The sequence below is a fragment of the Bos indicus x Bos taurus genome, chromosome 6 (assembly GCF_003369695.1).
Source record: "Bos indicus x Bos taurus breed Angus x Brahman F1 hybrid chromosome 6, Bos_hybrid_MaternalHap_v2.0, whole genome shotgun sequence".
NCBI classification, from domain to species: domain Eukaryota; kingdom Metazoa; phylum Chordata; class Mammalia; order Artiodactyla; family Bovidae; genus Bos; species Bos indicus x Bos taurus.
In genome coordinates this window covers 67209550-67229905 of record NC_040081.1, presented here as the reverse complement: position 1 = coordinate 67229905, position 20356 = coordinate 67209550, and the positions used below count along the sequence as shown (strand labels likewise).

Here is a 20356-nt window from a genome sequence, read left to right as displayed (position 1 = left end):
ACATACAGTGCAGTGGTGGTTCAAGAAGTTTTACAAAGGAGAAGAGAGCACTGCAGAGGAGGAGCATAGTGGCCATCCATTGGAAGATGCCAACTGAGAGACATCATCGAAGCTAATCCTCTTACAACTAACCACATGAGAAGTTGCCTAAGTCTCAATGTCGACCATTCTGTGGTGGTTTGGCAGAGGAAGCAAATTGGGAAGATGAAAAAGCTCAGTTAGTGGGTGCCTCATGAACTGACTGCAAATCAGAAAATTGTCATTTTGAAGTATTGTCTTCTTTTATTCTACACAATGAGCCATTTTGCAATCCTATTGTGATGTATGATGAAACCAGGATTTTGTATGACAACACATGAGGACCAGCTCATGGCTGGACTGAGAAGAAGATCCAAAGAACTTCTCAAAGCTAAACTCGCATGCAAAGGTCATGGTCACTGTTTGGTGGTCTGCTGTGGTTTGATCCACTACAGCTTTTTGAATCCTAACGAAACTGTTACATCTGAGAAGTATGCTCAGCAAATTAATGAGATGTAACAAAAACAAGCAACGTTTGCAGCCGGCATCAGTCAACAGAAATGGCCCAATTCTTCTCCACGACAACGCCTGACTGCACATTACACAACTGATGCTTCACAAGTTGATCAAATTGGGCTACTAAGTTTTGCTTCATCCACCATATTCTCCGGACCTCTCATCAATCGACTACTATTTCTTTAAGCATCTTCGACAACTTTTTGCAGGGAAAATGGATCCACAACCACAGGAGGCAGAAAATGCTTTCCAAGAGTTCATCAAATCCCGAAGCACAGATTTTTATGCTCTAGGAATAAGCAAACCTATTTCTCATTGGCAAAAATTTGTCTATTGTAATGGTTCCTATTTTGATTAATAAAGATGTGTTTGAGCCTAGTTATGATTTAAAATTCATAGTACAAAACTGTAATTACTCTTGCACCAACCTAATAGATTTCTGGGAAAGACTGAGGGCAGAGGGAGAAGAAAGTGTCAGAGGATGAGATGGCTGGATGGCATCACCGACGCTGTGGACACGAACTTGGGCAAACTCCAGGAGATAGTGAGGGACAGGGAGGCCTGAAATACTGCAGTCCATAGGATCACAAAGAGTCAGACACAACTGGGCGACTGAACAACAACAACAAGTTAGGGGGGAAAAAAAAACTCTTTTTACACAGAAAATCCCAAGGAATCTAAAAAACAGACAAAAAATAAAATCTTCCAGAAATTCTAAGCTCAGGAAAGTCACAAAATGTAAGATAAACATACAAAAACCAATTATATTTCTATATGCCAGCAGTAAGTGTATGGAAATATAAATTTTAAATGCAATACCATTTGCACTGCATCCCAAAATAGAGAAAAATACATACATAGATGCAAATCTAACAAAACAAGTTTCAGCAGATACCATAGGTTAGCTGTGAAGATCAAATGAGTAATGTATACGCAAACTGTTGATAAAATGTAAAATATTACAGGATTTATAAGACAAATCATATCCATGCCTCCCATACCCAGGGAATGTGGTGCCTCTCAGCCTGCTGCAGCTCAGTTTTCTGGAAAGATATTCAACAATGCCACTCAGGACAGTCTCCTGGGCTGTTCTGATAAACTGACTAAAATATAGGCATTAAGTAAGTTAGGCTCTATCACCCAAATTAATTATGACAGCAGGATATAATTTCTCTTTACTCATTTTGGATATCAAGAATTATACTTGAACCAAGGCACAAAATGAAGGAATGTTATCTGCCCCAAGCAAGAATTAGAATTCTATTTATAAAACTGACATGACTAAGAATGTTAACTGTGGTGTCAGAGTCATCTCTAAAATGGAATGGTGGGTGATATGAGGATTCTTGTTTTTCATACTCATTTTTGTCTTTTAATAAGCATTTAATAAAAATCTGTTTATTTTCTATTTAAGGCTTAAATAATTCAGCAGGCACTTCACTCTAAAAAACAGAAACTGATTAAACTGTATACTGTATTCATCTTGATATTCACTGAATTTTTTACAAATAATCTATCACAACATTAAACACTATCTTGCAATATAAAAACTAGACATATCAAGTGGTTGTTTTCAGTCATGTGTCAACCAAACTACAAATTACATTAATTGTATAATTTTTAAAAAATATGTAAATGTCCAATAAATATATAGTTTGCAATAAAAACACATAATGCCAAACATTGGCCACCAAGACTAATGGGGAACAAAATACTTATTAAAACATATATGCCATTCAGTTAATTAATAAAGAATAAGGACAAAAATACTTCCTTGTCAGTTATCCTAATTACACTACTCATTCCAGCCCCTCAATGATCTATGCACCATAAATGATGGGCAACAGGTTACTGACATAGTAAGGGCTTTAAAAATAATTTCTGGTTATTAAAGGCCACAGAGATGAAGTAAATATGATTCTCTCATTACAAAGTTAAAGAATCCTTGTTAAACGAGATGGTAGTAACCATCTAGTACAACCCTTCCACTCTATAGTGAACGAAAATTGCCATAATCACAGAAATCAACTGACCAAATAAATAGGAAAATGAGGCCTTGAATCCAGGTCTCCTGATTCCCAGACTGGTAATACCAAAGGAGAAACACCTCTGGGACTAAAAGTTAAAATATCATTTTTAACATTTTAAATTTCAGCTAGACTCAGAAAGTTTATTTGTGGGGCTACTATCCTATGCAAGTTTGATAAGATATGACACCAAGGCATATTAAATTTTTAATGGCTAACAAGTAATCATAAAAAAGTCTTTGATTTCTTCTTTCATTAGTATACAGTACTTGCCATTATTTTTCTAAGCATATAAAGAGAATATTTATTAAACATAAAGGCAGAAGAAACCTGTGAGAATCGACTTCACTAGCTTTTCTTCCATATATACAAAAACACTAATAGATAATAAATAAGCTACCAACAAACATCTGCAGCATCAGCAGCATTATTCACAATAAATACAAAATGGGAAACAACTCAAATGTCCACCAACTGATGAATGGATAGACAAAATTGGTTTGTGTCCATACAATGGGATATTATTTGGCAATAAAAAAGGAACAAAGTACTAATACATGCTAAATACGAAGAACTTTGGAAATGTTATGGTAAGTGAAATAAGCCAGCTGCAAAGATCACATATTGTATGAATCTATTGATATGAAATGTATAGCATAGGCAAATCCAGAGACAGATTAGTGGTTACCAGTGCCTGGAAGGAGTGGGGAATGGGGACTGACTGCTAACAGTGCCTGTATTTCTTATGGGGTGATGAAAATTTCTAAAATCAGACAGTGGTTAACAGTTGCTCAACTTATGAACTGACCTTTGAGTAATTCAAGGAGTTAGAGGTGCTGACCATTTTCACAGTGGAAAATCCACACATAACTTTGCAGTTGGCCCTCTGTATGCATGGTTCTGCGCCTGTGGATTCAGCCACTACAGACCGTGTAGTAGTGTAGCACATGTGCATAGTGAAAAAATCCATGTATAAGTGAACCCACACAGTTCAAACCCATGTTGTTCACGGGTTAACTGTATCACCCTTTTTTTGCGTACACTTTAAAAGAATGAATTTTAAAATAAGGGAGGAGAATAAAAGCAAGAAACCTCAGAAAATAAATAGCCCTATTTTCGAACAGTTCCCTAAAACAACAGAAGAGGGAGCACTACAGCCATAAATTAGAAACTTAAAACTCCCTTTCTAAGTGTTTAGAAAACCAATTTCACAGAACAATAAACAACAGAAAGAATGAGGCCAAATTTCATATAAAGCTATTATATGAAAAAAAAGAAAGAAAATAAATAATAGAATAATACTTCTACTAATGGTGAAATCTTGCCAAATATGTCTACCATGCATACACAACAAAGGTCCATCTAGTCAAAGCTATGGTTTTTCGGGTAGTCATGTATGGATGTGAGAGTTGGATTATAAAGAAAGCCGAACACCGAAGAACTGATGCTTTTGAAGTGTGGTGTTGGAGAAGACTCTTGATAATCCCCTGGACTGCAAGGAGATCAAATCAGTCCTTCCTAAAGGAAATTAGTCCTGAATATTCATCAGAAGGACTGATGCTGAAGCTGAAACTCCAATATTTTGGCCACCTAATGTGAAGAACTGACTCACGGACAAAGAATTAATCTCAAAAATATACAAGCAACTCCTGCAGCTCAATTCCAGAAAAATAAAAGACCCAATCAAAAAGTGGGCCAAAGAACTAAATAGACATTTCTCCAAAGAAGACATACAGATGGCTAACAAACATATGAAAAGATGCTCAACATCACTCATTATCAGAGAAATGCAAATCAAAACCACAATGAGGTACCATTTCACGCCAGTCAGAATGGCTGCAACCCAAAAGTCTACAAGAAATAAATGCTGGAGAGGGTGTGGAGAAAAGGGAACCCTCTTACACTGTTGGTGGGAATGCAAACTAGTACAGCCACTGTGGAGAACAGTGTGGAGATTCCTTAAAAAAAACTGGAAATAGAACTGCCATATGACCCAGAAATCCCACTGCTGGGCATACACACCGAGGAAACCAGAATTGAAAGAGACACGTGTACCCCAATGTTCATCACAGCACTGTTTATAATAGCCAGGACACGGAAGCAACCTAGATGTCCATCAGCAGATGAATGGGTAAGAAAGCTGTGGTACATATACACAATGGAGTATTACTCAGCCATTAAAAAGAATATACTTGAATCAGTCCTAATGAGGTGGATGAAACTGGAGCCGATTATACAGAGTGAAGTAAGCCAGAAAGAAAAACACCAATACAGTATACTAACACATGTATATGGAATTTAGAAAGATGGTAATGATAACCCTGTATGCGAGTCAGCAAAAGAGACACAGATGTATAGAATAGTCTTTTGGACTCTGTGGGAGAGGGCGAGGATGGGATGATATGGGAGAATGGCACTGAAACATGTAAATTTACACATGTGAAACGAATCGCCAGTCCAGGTTCCATGCATGATACAGGGTGCTTGGGGCTGGTGCACTAGGATGACCCAGAGGGATGGGATGGGGAGGGAGGTGGGAGGAGGGGTTTCAGGATGGGGAACACATGTACATCCATGGTGGATTCATGTCAATGTATGGCAAAACCACTACAATATTGTAATGTAAAAAAAAAATTAATTAATTAAAAAAAAAAGAAAGAAAAGACCCTGATGCTGGGAAAGATTGAAGGCAGGAAGAGAAGGGGGTGGCAGAGTATGAGATGGTTGGATGGCATCACTGACTGGATGGACATGAGTTTGAGCAAGCACCAAGAGTCTGCAATGGACAGGGAAGCCTGGCATGTTGCAGTTCAAGGGGTCACAAAGAGTCAGACATGACTGAGCAACTGAACTGAACTGATGCACTGCTGCTGCTGCTGCTGCTGCATCGCTTCAGTCATGTCCAACTCTGTGTGACCCCATAGACGGCAGCCCACCAGGCTCCGCCATCCCTGGGCTTCTCCAGGCAAGAACACTGGAGTGGGTTGCCATTTTCTTTTCCAATGCATGAAAGTGGAAAGTGAAAGTGAAGTCGCTCTGTCATGTCTGACTCTTCACGACCCCATGGACTGCAGCATACCAGGCTCCTCCATCCATGGGATTTTCCAGGCAAGAGTACTGGAGTGGGGTGCCATTGCCTTCTCTGAACTGATGTGCACACACACACAAAGATGAAAATTACAAGATACAAAAGAACATAATAATAAATAATGAAAAACACTCAAAAGTGAGATGGTGGAACACAGAAAAGATTTAGACGTAAAATAAATCATTTCAAAGTGAAGTCTAAGATGCAAGGAACAAGAGTCACCATACACAACAGAGTGCTTTAAGAGAAATAAATAATGAAAATAAACTTTTATAGAACAAGAAGAAATTAAGAAAGATGAAAAGGATTCAAGAGAAGGCAACAAATATAGAAGGCAAAGAACTCCTAATATGTGTACAAGAATTCCCACAAAAAGAGAAGAGCAATACAAAAGGACGCAATAATGAAAACTATAATTTCAAAGAACTTGTCTAAAATTTTTAAATCTCTGCAACTTTAAATTGAAATAACACAAGTCTGGGGAAATCAACTCAGAAGAACCAACAAAGAGATGCATTCTCATAAATTATTGGACTTTAAAGAGAAAAAAAAACCTTTGGACATCTAGATAAAAATATCAAATGATTGTAACAGAAACAACTCTTATTCCTGACAAAAAATAAGAGTCATATATTTAGGATACTCAAGGAAAGAAAATATAAGCCAAAGATTTCATATCAAGCTGACTTTCAAATATAAAAATAGCAAACAAGCTGTCACCAACATACAAAAAATGAGAGAATGGATATTGTTCCCATAACTCCTTCTGAAGGAATCTACTAGAGGATAAGCTTTAAATAAAAAAATTGACTGGTGAGACAATATCAACAGACTGGTAGTAAGCATCAGAAATTATTTAAATGTAGAGCTATCTCTAAATGAGGTATAAAGGAGAATATGGAATAGTTAATATATGGGAAACGTTTTATAAACTGTTTTTAGTAACCATACTGTATGGTGTATTACACTAATGTTATTTATCGCCAGAAGATTCTGTGTAAAACATGGGAGAAAAATTGTTACATGATACTCTATTTCTATGTGTTTCCAAGAAATAGGCTTCTCAGAGCAGGATAAAAGAAAGAAAGATAATAAGTTAAAAGAGGCTAAAGCCCTAAATTTGAAAGGGAAGTATTAGCATGAACTCATTAAGGCTCTCAATCTTAAAAAATAAACAAACTTACACATATACAGTTCTAGTAACTGAAAAGACCTAGAAATAATGACCAATAAGATAGCAAAGAGCATAACTAATAACTAAGATTTTGGTTTTGAGATTCCATTTCCTACCAAAACAGGTTTTCTGAAGAAAACCTAAATCCAGGTCTGTGGCAGGAAATGTAAAAGATGAGCCAATCTTGTCATATAAGTTTATTAAGACTTTATCAAAGACTACCAGGGTTATGTCAAAAAGACCTGAACACCAACTTGATGATGCTTCTACCAAAGTTGGGAAAATGCCCAGAATAGATTGAAACACAATAAAAAAATGTTTGTTTAAATCTATACATTTATAATGATACATAGTAAAGAAAAATACTGGTTAATCTTTGGAGAATTCTAGGTTGCTAATTTTTTATTTTGCAAACTGGTAAATAAAGGGAAAAAACAAGCACTGAAATAAAACTTTAGTGCTGATTTACCAAAGAATAAGAAAAAGTTTCTCTACATACTAGTTTTTTTATTTTAAATAAAGGAATGTTAGAATTGAAAAACCCAATTCTGCAATTCCTAATAAAGTAAAGATATAGGCATTATGCATCAATGCCTGTTAATATCACATGAAACAGGCAACCCCACTGTATGCACCTTTGGCTGAAGAAGTGCCACCACCAATGAAATAGTCTTGCCAAAAATAACATTACTGAATCTAATTAAGCATGAAGATAACTACCAATTTATAGGAAATACAGAGGAACCTGATAAAAGACATCACAGAAAATCCAATTTGTGTGAACATCTATAGGACAAGTGATTTGGTGGTTTCTTCAAACAATAAGGGGTAGTAAAGAGTTGGAGGAAAGCTATAAATTAAGGGACACTTAAAAAGACATAGTAAAGAGGCAAAACTATAGTTTGATTACTTGGATGACAAATACAGAGAAGTAAGGAACTTCTGGAAGTTCTAAAATAAAAATTATAAAAATTTGGGAGAATGGCTACTTTGGTGAAAAGGGGTCAAGAGAGGATTGTGTTCGGAAGCAGATGGATGTAGAGCATCTAAGGGAGTAAGTTCTAGTCTCCTGATACAAATGGTAGTCACAAGGTTGTTGCCTTATAGGAATTCATTAAGTTCTCTATGTATTATACGGTTTTCTGAATTGGTGTTGTATTTTAAAATAACAAGGATTAAAATACAGATTTATAAATCAGAAATCTTTTTAATTTTATTAATCTTTAAACTTTAACTTTATTAATCTTTAAGTTCTTAGATGAATGAAAGGACTCCTTTATGAAAGGAGAAGTCAAAATGTTCTATTAACACAATCTCAAGATATGGAGAGAAATACTTTAATAAGGTTAATGTATAAATTGAGGGAAAACTAGAGAGTTTATGAAGAGGTGCACTAAGCTGTAGCTTCACTATTGTAAAAAATGTTTCCTTCTCTAATGGCAGCAGCATTTTGCCTTATCTATAAATTTGCGGGCTAGGGAGGAATAAAAATATAATGAGGGTAAACTGGAATCAAGTGATCTTTTTAAGACCACAGAATATTAGATTTTTAACATTCTAAAATGCAGTCCTATTTAATCAGGAAAAGCAAGGTACAAGTTTCAGAGAGGAGGGAATTTTGAAATAGGATTTTATCAGCAAAGGAAATTAATCGATGTACTTAAGACTTAACCAGAGAAGAAAAGAGAATCTTAGAAAATCACGAAAGCCTTAGCAAGTCTAAATGTAAATACAATCCATTCAATCATCAGTCCAAAACAGCATGACATGGTCTAACAGAAATGTGTGTGTTTGAAGGGAGCCCCAAGAACAGTTCTCTGTGCTCTTCTTTCCCATTCTCCCACTGTATATAACAAAGTCATGGGAGCGAGAGCAACGCCTATCATTTTAACTGCTTCAAAAAGCTGTTTATGGCAGAGGCTGGCTTTGATCACAACTGTTAATAGAAGAAAAAGTAAAGAGGGGCTAGAACAGAGAAAAAAAGAGAAAAGGATACAATGCATGTATCCTGTTTGCTTCAGATTCAGTACATGTTAACTGACAGAAAAGAGAACACAAGAAATTTTAAATTTTGGATCCAGAGTAATTACAAAATTCCTGGGTTCATATCATTAAGGACTCTGATTAACTATTGCTTATCTCATGTTAAATATCTCAAAATACAGTGAATTAGAACATTAAAGCAATATTAGACAGCTACCATCACAAACTCCTTAGTTGCTTCTTCCCTTCTAAATAAAAATATAAAACATTTAAATTTGTTTTTAAAATAAAAAACATTTAAATTAAAAAAAAAAACATTTAAATTTGCCCTGATCTCTGCATTCACTTTTCTAATTAGTCATTTTCTTCCTCTAACTTGGTTAGGTCCCCCCAACCCTGTTTATCTCTACTTCACTGATTTTCCAACAACTGGAGGTAGATAAAACATATCTTTATCAAAGCAGTTTAAGCAGTCATTTCTATGAAGTCTTAAAAACACACAATGGGTTTCTTCCCTCTTCTCAAAGGGAAAAATGGGATGAAGAAAGCCAAAAGCTTTGCAAGAAGAAAATGCAAACAGGGATGTGTCCAGCCTTCTTGAGTTAGTGGCATGATCGTATTCATCAACAAATGTTTATGGTGTGTTTCTTTTGTGCCATGCCACACAGTTTTACTTCTCTTCCCATCTTCAAACTCCAGCCACTACTAAATGCAATTAAAATCAGCGACCATTTTTCCAAGAGTTTAAGGAAAACTTCTTCCTCTTCCCACAATTCTGTGAACCCTTAAAGTAAGTAAATCAGCTTTCTAGAAAACATTAGAAGTTCATCCCCAGGATAAGGAACATTTGATTTATGTGGCAATTTACTATCTAGTCCATGTTTCTCTACTGGGCAGGTTTAATATGCAAAGTTACCTGTGAACATATGTTCTGTCTGCTTTACATCCCTACAAGATCAGAGAAACCCACAGTCCAAAGCAGACCCCTTTCTCTCACAAAGTCAAGGCAGGAGGGGAAATTAGAAAATCCATTTTGGCCTTCCAGTCAAGAGATATTCTCCAATTCAGCTTTACCAGTAATTAAATTAGTATTTGAAATCCTGTCATAACCATTTCTCAATTGGTTTAGAACTTAATAGTGTAAATGATCACCAAGTCACAACACCAACCAGAAAATATGGGAGTCTGGATTAAGATAATTAGGAAATTAAACAAAATGAAATTAAAAGAACAAAATATCAAACATGCACATGCACAAACTACTCTCCCTTTACCATGTCAACTAGACAGGTAGAGGTACCAGGAATTATGAGACTCAGCTTTCCTGTTATCACAGAGGGTAGGTAAGTTGGTAGCTCAGAATCACCATAGGGTAATGGAGATCACTCTTCCTCCAAAAAGTCAGCCAGAAATTACGATCTTCTCAATCTAATAATGGCTTCCCTTGTGGCTCAGCTGGTAAAGAATCTGCCTGCAATGTGGGAGACCCAGGTTCGATCCCTGGGTTGGGAAGATCTCCTGGAGAAGGGAAAGGCTACCCACTCCAGTATTCTGGCCTGGAAAATTCCACGAACTATATAGTTCAGAGTCACAAAGAGTTGGACACGACTGAGTGACTGTCACTTTCACTTTCAATCTAATAAACAGCAACACAGAATTAAGTAAAAATTTTAAATTATATAAACCTAAGGCCCCCCAAATGAAGCAGCTTGTAGAACATAACAAAAAATACAATATATATAAATGTAATATCCTCTCCTGCCCTTTTGTAGATACTAGAATCCTTTTATGATCATCTGTTTTCACCTTCCTCCCATACCTAAAAATATTCAAAAGTATTTGGAAATCTCAAAAAAGAGGCCTAGGGCCCTCAAAAAATTTAAGAACATTTTCTACAGTGATCTTTAGTAAGGCACCTTTTTCTTCAATAAAAGAGCATAATCTATTGTGTCTATCATTATTTCTGACAGAAGGTACCAGAAAACACCCCTACTGGAGGCCCTAAGATCAACTTCTGACATCCAAAACACAAACTTTCCTACATTCTTGTTTTCTATTTGACTATTTTCTTGGGATTCTAATATCTAAAAGTATTTCCTTAAATTATACTTATCCACCAAATCACTGTTAAATCATTTGCTTTTAATGAACTTGCTGAAGTTTTGATACCTATTTCAGTACTTCTGTCGCCATATTAACTAAATTGTTTTTTCAACAAATCAAACCTCAAACCTCCTCTTTCCATGTAACATTCTGTTAGTGTTTTATCCTTATATCTTTGTTAGTTGTTGAGTTCTGAAGCTGTCAGGAAATCTATGCAGACAGGGGAAATATTTTTCTTCACTGCCTGTATTTATTCTGTCCCATATTCTCTGAGGTTTCTGTTCATTGTTTTTCTTTCTTGGCTGCTCGGCATTTGGAACTTCCTTGACCAGGGGGACCAGGAATCAAACCCTGCCCTGAGAAGCCGAATTACGGACTATTAACCACTTCCCACCAGGGAAGTCCTGTTCATTCTTATTACTGTTGGTCTATCCAATCCCACAGTGTTTCTCCCAATTCTACTTTTTCCTAGCTGTCCATACATTCAACCTCCTGGAACCAATATGATAGCTTTGATGTCCAACCTTCAGATATTTCTTCAATACTCAGTTCTTATAAAAACTACCATTCCATAAATATTCCAAACATCATCAGTTAACCATAACTCTGCTCTAACCTCAATCAATCTCTAATATGAAAACAGGCCCATTTCATCCTACAGGTAAGTAAATCCAAACACCAAAGTCAGAAGAAAAAATACTGCATACAGAATGTCTGGCATTTCATACATTTTAAAGCATTTATTAGTTTATCTAACAAAATTAAAACAGTGACCCTCAGTTTTAGGTAAGAAAAATGATAAATTCTCTAATATGAAAAGCTATCAAAAATAAATATCATTTATTCCTTTCAGAATTGAAACTCCATACATACCTCTGTAGAAAATTAGTTTCTTCTGGATTTATCCAAGTAACAGAGAATGAATCCACATTATTTTATTATTTAAAAAAAAAAAAAAGACTAAAATGTGCCCTATAGACATCACTGACTCAGTATGCCAAAAGGTGAAAGATTTAACTAACTTGATCATTTGCTGAAATTTAAAACTTAGTAAGAGGCTGTAGTTACCTCTTTTTGTAGATGAAGTTTGAAGCAACTGTTTGGCTTTGAGGGAAGTACGAGGCAAATTTTTCAGCCTTTGCGAAGCTGTTGAAAAATAAGGAACTGTAATATTTGCCTGGAAGGACAAGATAAAGGCTATAGCTTCTGTAAACTTGAATATTTTAAAACAAACTTGAAAATTTATCAAGAAACAGATAGGCGAGAATACATCAGAAACCTAAAATCAGAGGAATCAAAGTGATGCTTAGTGCATTAAGTTAGAAAAGAAAGGGAATGGAAATCTTAGTGCAAAGTGCATACTTTAAGAAATTGTTTCTTATAGATGAGAAAATCTATAACATGTAAACTGATCAAAATACCAGAGAAAACAAACCACCAGCAAACATGCTACAGGATGCAAAGAATACAAAGCTAATAAGTAAAAGTGATGAACACAAGCACACAGTACAGAAAAAAATAAATAAATGTAGTACTTGTTCAGTGCAAAAAAGCAGACTTTGGCAAAGCAGTTATTGTTAGATGAACTGTCCTAACGTGAAATAGTAATCCTCATACTCAAAAAGGAAAAGAAAACTCAGAACCAGGCAGGTCCTCAAGGGAGTCAACAATCTAGTTGCTTTAAATATGCTCAACACCATCTTGGTGTAGAATTTAACTAGCTGCATTTTAGACCTGGTTATCCGGACTATGTACATATGCATATGGGATGGTGAGGGGTAGGGATGTGTGTGCGTATGTGTTGGAGTTGAGGGATTTGGAGGAGTCAGAGCATCTGTTTTTTAAGTGTTCAAGGAGGAGTTCTAAGCTTTCTTCACAACTCCTCATCTATTAACTGCAGTAAAACTCTCAAAACTGGCAACTAAGCAGCAGTTCAGAGACATCCAGAGTTAAAGCTCACTATGGCTCCAATGAATGGGTGAGTCCCACAGCCACCAGTGCAGTCACCTATGTAAGCTGTTCTAAAACATCATTCTATGATGTGAAAATAAGACTTCATACACCTCTAGGATTTATAAGCACCACTTCCACCTGCCCCAAAAAAGAGATCTCAAACCATAAACCTGGCCAGCATTCAAACAGTCATTTGTGGATAAATGTATTACTTGATACATCACCAAAAAGAATTAAGGAGAATTTTTCTTTATTGCTTAATCCAATCAATGGTGATAGAATTTTCACTAATAGGAAACATTTTTTAAAAGTAACAAACCCATTTGATTTCAATTTCTACCAACACTTATTACAACACACTACTGCAACTAAATGTTGTATGCCAGTTTAAGTTAAACATATTGCCAGGCGGACTAGCAAAAAATTCTCCAAACTTAAAAAAAAGAATCAATTTTATAATGCATTACCCCATATCTATCCCACAGAAATATCAGGCACTATCATCATTAAATATTCTTCATTTATGTATTTATTCATACATGCTTTCTACCATTCATTTTCATTCATTCACTCACCCATTCATTCCTACTTTCTTTCTAATAATTGTGTACTTTATTCCAGGTACTGTTTTAGAAATAATGAATACATAGCTGGCTAGATAGACAAGTTCCTACTTCCATGGAACTAAGAGTTTAGGGAAGGGGAAACAGACAATAAACAAAGAATAAAATGCATGGCCTGCCAGATGGTGACAGCTAAGGAGAAAATTAAGTAGGAAAGGGGGACAAGAAGTAGGAGACATAAGCTGCAACTATAAATAGGGTGATTAAGAAATATTTCTCCTGAGATGACATTTGCCCAAAGATCTGAAGGAAGCACGGAAGTGAGCCATACAGATATTGGGGGAATGCACTGTAGACGGAAGGAAAAGCAGTAGTAAGGACCTGAGGTAGGAGTGTGCCGGATATACATGAAGAACAGAAGTAGGCCACAGTGTTTGTAGTGGCGCAAATGAGGGCAAAGGGTAACCAACTGCACGTAACGCTGGCAATCCACAATATCTATTAACCACTAGATTTCTTAAACAAGGGTTTAAATATAAAATATCATCTATAACCAATTGTTCTGTAAAGATCTTATTTAAATTCACAGCTATAATGACTCCAATGGACTTTATTTATCCCTCAAGTTTCATGGGTGATGTCACAAGAACAGCATCTACAGACAAGTGATGACTGTCCAATGGTAATGCCAAGAATCAAACTGCAAATAGGTTCAGGCAGTATACTCTAAATTTGCCTGATACAGATAGAATAAAATGAATGATTTTCATGATACCACAAAGAAACATAATGTTACACAAATAAGAACAAAAACTAAATTTTAATCTGAATTATCAATCTTAATTTGATCCATTTTCCAATGGCAAAATCACTTGTCTTTCTTTATTTTGACCATGTGGCTTGTGGGATCCTAGTTCCCCTCTAGGGATCCAACTTATGCCTGCTGCAGTGGAAGCACGAAGTCCCAACCACTGCACTGCCAAGGAGTTCCCAAAATCACTTTTTAAATGATAACGTATACTAAACTGAAGTCTCCAAATCCTTCTAGAACTTTAATCCACTCTTCACATTGCTATCAGATTCAATTTAAGAAGGAACCCTGATTAAAAGCTATGATAGCTTGTTAAGATGAAATCTAAACTCCTCAATATATTTTATTTACCTACTTATTTTTTGGCTGCACCACACAGCTTATGGGATCTTAGTTTCCTAACTAGAACCTGTGCCCTCAGCAATGAAAGTACAGAGGCTTAACCACTGGAGTGCCAGGGAATTCCAAATACGGTATTTTAAAATTCCCACAATCTATCCCCTACCTACATCTCTCATTCTTGTCACTGAACTGACTAACCATCCTGTGACCCACACTTTAGTCAAACAAAACCACTATAATCAGGGTGTCGTTCTTAAGATTTCATTACTGGTCCCACTGTTGGGAAAACCTGTACTTTCTTCCCTCATGTGACACCTCCTCCAGAGCTGGCTGAGATATTTTTCAGTATCTTCTCAGAAAACCTCTTTATACTGATGAGTGTAACACCTCTGTTTCCCCATCACTTCCTGCTTTTGAAGGGCACGAGCTCTCTCTTTCACATTTATATTCCCAATGCTTGGAACATAACATGTACCCTATAAACATCTTAATTATTTACTGAATAATTAAGTAATAATTAATAACAATCTCTGGATAAAATCTGGAGACTTCAATTAAATATTCAAGATCCTCCACAGCTGAGATCCAATTCAGTGGTTCTTAAACTTAACTATGCCCCAGAGTCAGCTGAGACACTTCTAAAAAAATAGAGATTCTGGGTCCCCATTCCAGATGTATTCAATCAACATTTTCAGAAGTAAAGGTCAGAAGAACTATACTTAGTATCAATGTCTTTGTGATAACTGACTCAACGTAATTATATTACTTATCCTTAAACAAAAGTTCTACAAGTATTTCACTCATTCTTATATTAGCCCACTACACAGATTTATCATGACTTATTTTACTTCAACTTCATGTTTCATAATTGTGTAAAATTCTAGTGTTTTGGTCACAAGTGAAATTTGGATGAGAATTCCTTCCCCATGGGCCTAAGTGCAGTCTGGCTATGCATAAGCTGGTAACTGCCCTGAACACTCCCTTCTCAGTGTGAGGTCCACAGTACAATACTGATCCTATACATCTCTCCTCTAGGAGTATCTTGTGCAAATATGTTCTTCCACTTAGTTACATGTAAGCAAGCAAATGATAAATGTTACACAGACTTAGTTTATTCTTTTGTGGTAATTCATAAAGTATTTATAGTTCAACCTCAAATCATGCTCCAATAGTCATCCAAGAATATTTTCCAATGCCTCCTTATTTGCAGTTAGGGTCAGCATGATGTAATCCAAACAGTAACTGGGAGGAAATCAGGAGACACACAGAGGAGCTGAGTTAATCTGGCTTGGTTTTGCCAGTTTTCTAGTTACTTGGCACTGCACATATAATTTATATGGATCTCTGCTCCCTCTCTATAAAAATAAAAAATGGGATGGTGTGAGGTTCAAATGAGATAATACATATAAAAGTAAATATATACTACTTTTTTAAAACCAGCAGATTGTCTTGGGTTTTTCTCCCTTCTCTTATTTTTCTGAAAACTAAACCTGTTCTCTAGTGGTCTTAGAAAACAAGCACTACACTAGTCTTTTGAAAAACTGTCCCTGACAAACATTCCTTCCTTTAACTGGAGAAAATGAAAAAATTACATGTATTCATGACCTTTGCAATGCTCTGGTTTTCTTAAACTTTTTAAGTTACTCACATTTTCCAAATATAAAAGTCAAGAATTGGTAATAGCTATCAAAATGAAGTATATTAGAACTTTCATAATATTCATATTTGAATGCCAGCATCCACAATAATGCAGCCATAGCAAATAAGCATATAAAAATAGTGATTGCATAGTAACAAGGCAAAAGAAGTGGTCCCTTAGGTGGAAATAACAGCAATCTTGCAAAGTTAGGTTCATGCAGATCAGCAAGTAAGAACCAAAGCTTTACCACTTAAGAGCTGGAAAAATACTTAAAAGAAAACAAAATGCAGCAAATATATGAACTGGTTTGTATAAAATATTTAAAATGCTATTCATGTATAAAACTTGCCATTGTAATATTTTTACATAATTACCATATTAGTCTTAATTTTGATATGTAACAGTACATCTAACACACACACTAATTAAAACACATATATATTATGTATCAAAGATATATGTAAAATTTTCAGAAAAATAGGTAACATTTTGCTTCATAATGTATTGACTTTAAACACAAAGTTTTAACTTTTTTTCTTTTTTTGGCGGCACCATGTGGCTTGTGGGATCTTAGTTCCCTGACCAGGGACTGAACCCAGAGCCATGGCAGTGAAAGCAACAGGTCCTAACCACTGGACTGCCAGGGAAGTCCAAGTTTTAAATATTTTTATCAAATAAACTTTATTAAATTTTAAACCTGCTAATATTATGGATTTACTACTTTTCAAATACAACCTGTGAACAATGTGACTCTATACTACAATAAATGTTTCTGACATTTTCATTATAAACAAGTTTCATAACTACAAATATAAAAATAAACAAGTATATGCAATTTTTAAAAAAGGATGGTACCTTACTATTTCTTCTGCCTATACATTATTCAAATACTGAAATATACTACTATGAAACTGCATACATATATTCATTCCACTTAAAAGTAAATTAGTGATTAGAACCTCACTATGTTTCTTTATCTATTTTTAATTATCAACTTCTGAGGGGAAAGAGAAAATAATTCACCTATAGGGAAAAAATTAAAGCTACATAGCCTTTCAAAGCTTCCGGTTCCTAGTTTGTAAAAATGTATTAGTAACTGAACCTACTTTATAGACTTGTTCAGAGGATTAAACAGAATTATGAATATAAGGTATAGCACAATGTGAGTTTTATAATATAAATAATATCATTTACAATTGGTAAATAAGGAAAACTTATCATCACAAAAGTCGTTTTGGTTCAAATTGAACCAAAATTTTTTTCTAGACTGTGAATTTTTGAGCCACCAAATAATAGCAGCTTAATATAAAGTACACCAAGTCAGCTAAACACAACAGAGCCAAGGAAGAATGCAAGGAGACTTACAAAAGAATTGAACACTGTCAAAGTTGTTCCTCAATACACAAGTTATAAAATGGACAGTCAATAACTTTATGTTTGTATCACTTCTTCATTACAGCTTTGAGGAAATGAAGGAACACATCATAGTGACCACTTTAACCACAAACAGTAAATATGTTACAAAGGAACTGAATAAATCAGACTACAAAACTGATGTGAACTGTGGGATAGAAGGCATGCATAACTGAGCATTTCTAAGATTGCAGAAATAACTCTGATAGTTGTTTAAACTGGGTTTAGTACATGCTCATATCTGCCTTAGTTAATAAGCAATACTTCTTGGAAAGTGTTCAATTCTTTTAAAATCACTCTGTAAAGTACAGAGTGCCCATCTACTCCCACATCACTTCTTGGCTCAGTCTGGCCACTTTGTCTTAGGCGTTCCTTCTGTGTGATTTTCTAATCCTTGTTTATGTTGCATATGTCTCCTTAAGTCAACAGTTTCAGCTTTTCTTTCCATCAAGTTACTTTTAACCTTTTTTAAAAAAATAAAATTCTACCTTTGGTAAAGTATTTATTAAGAATTTAGCAAGCCTTTATTTGTATACTCATAGGACGATTATTGCTTTTATTGATACTCTAGTAAGAAAGTTCCTTAGGTTTTAAATGGTCTATTTCAGGACTATTTCCCTCCCACCCCCCTAGATTCTGTCACTTTTAATGTTCAGTATTGCAGAACAGAAGGTTTTTAAAGAATATATATATTTATAAATTAAACAGAACTTGCTTATTTCAAAATTCGAGAGACTACAGTTTCATACAGATTTAAGTATTGATACAACTGGATATTTAATAGGGACAAATTTTAAATACAGCTATGATTATCTTACAGAACTAATAAACACTACATTTTACTATAGTATAGCTATTCAGCACAAAATTAAAGTCTGTAATTTTCATTTTTCTTTAAATAACTGATACATAAAAGATACTTACTGGCTGAAGCCTGAGGTTGCATGCGAGGTATACCTCCATTTGGCACTTGAAAATTTGAGTCACTTCTGCTGCTTTTCACTGAGTCAACTTGCGTATTAGATGTTCGGGACAGGTTTGGAAGACTGCGTCTTAGTTTTTCTATGACAACAGAATTTTAATTAAAAAAAAAAAGTCAAAACATTTTTTAGGATGGAGAAAATTAAAATATTAATATTAATATTCAAAAATAATTCTTTAAGTGTTCTGAAGACTTTAGAAGAAGTAACAGGAAAAAAACACATCTTATAAAAAATAACTCAATACAGTTTCTATAAATGGGTAGAACCTTTAAAAAAGAACCATAAATTACTTAACTCAAAATCTAAACACTTCATGAGTATGGCAAAGCAAAACTAACCTAAGTAAAAATTCTTGATGTACTTATCTAAAATACAAAACCTTGGTAAAAACCATGTTACTATATACCAAAATATGAAGGACAATTTTTTTCCATTCTTAGAGTTACCTTCATTTTTAACATTGGTTGTCTGTAAATCTGTTGGATGGCCTTGAAGTGAAAGGCGAGGTTGCTGTAAGCGGCTAATCATAGGCTGTGGGGACACTCTACTATATTCTATTCCCCGAGCAGGAGATCGAGAACGAGGTGAATTTCGGGGTGACTGCTTAGGTGATGGTCGAGGTGAATTGCGTGGTGATGGTGAAAACCTGTTAACAGCAGGGTATACTGCATGATGCATATTGTCATCTTCATCATCTAAACTTTGTGCATCAAGTTCCTGATCACTAAAAGTACCCCGTCTTGTAGAATTGCAAGATGAACCAGAACTGCGCCGAGACGCTGTGGCTGCATATTCTTGCCGGAGACCTGACAATAGTGAATGTGTTATTTCTTTAGTATTAGACATTTAAGCATTTTTAAGGTTTAAAAGCACAAAATTATCATTGAGAAACACAAATAGCATATAACATTTAAAGGAAAACTCCCTTTCACTTGATTCATCTTAGACTTCCCCACACATAAGGATGCATATAGTACATCTAAAAAGCTATTTTTAAATTACATGAAATTCATAAACTTTTACCCAATTTCAACATTTCTTCTTGAATCCAAAATCTATATTAAAAAGAAAACTATAAATTTAAAAATACTTCTATTTCAAAAGACGGAGTCCAAATTTGAGATTAACATTAAAGGAATATTGAAGGAAAACAATTACCTGTCCAACCAGTGTAAAAAATACATCAGTGAGTAAACAAACATCCTGGATACTAAACCTTTGGATTAATCTTACTCCAGAAGATGATGAAGGAAACTTCTAACCCACTCTTAGGAATTCAGTACTTGGGTACAAATGTAATTTCAATTGCTTCATAAGCTAACAGACTTCAATAAAATAAGCTTATATTCTAAACCATCAAGAATTTTCAAAGGAGTCCCTTTTTATCTTGTTATTTCCAGAAACACCCAAGCAACCTAAGGAGCCCTTCAAATACTATAAAAACTTCTAGAATAAAAACAAATGTGACACATATTCAATGAGAAAAAAATTACAATTGAAAAAGAGTGTCGAATTCAGATAATATTTTGAGGAAATCCTGCTAACTACTGGCAGTTTCGTCCAGAAGATCTGTGTGTTCTTGAGTAGTATTCAAACTTTTTAAGTTATATAGTCATACACAGAAAGTGTTATCAACATGGTTCCCCAAAGAAGTGAAAGAGAATCATATCAGGGTACCTATAACACTATGCTTTCCTAGGGCCCATCTAGCCCTTTGGTCAGGTTTGGAGACCATTGTAGTAA

At 35.1% G+C, this 20356-nt stretch overlaps 1 protein-coding gene across 3 annotated transcripts in view; it reads right to left on the bottom strand.

Moving 5' to 3' along the window:
• SLAIN2 (SLAIN motif family member 2) overlaps positions 1 to 20356 on the bottom strand; it is a 71901-nt gene that overhangs the window by 13684 nt on the left and 37861 nt on the right. The window contains exons 5-7 of one of the 3 annotated variants that reach the window (XR_003511527.1): positions 19060 to 19419; positions 18555 to 18692; positions 11978 to 12086 (exon numbers count right to left, since the gene is read on the bottom strand). Coding sequence is in view for 2 of the 3 variants with exons in the window: in XM_027544447.1 (XP_027400248.1) it covers positions 11978 to 12055; positions 18555 to 18692; positions 19060 to 19419 (576 nt within the window). In the remaining variant the exon portion in view is untranslated. The remainder of the gene's footprint in view (positions 1 to 11977; positions 12087 to 18554; positions 18693 to 19059; positions 19420 to 20356) is intronic. The other 2 variants (XM_027544447.1, XM_027544448.1) reach the window with 2 other exon arrangements.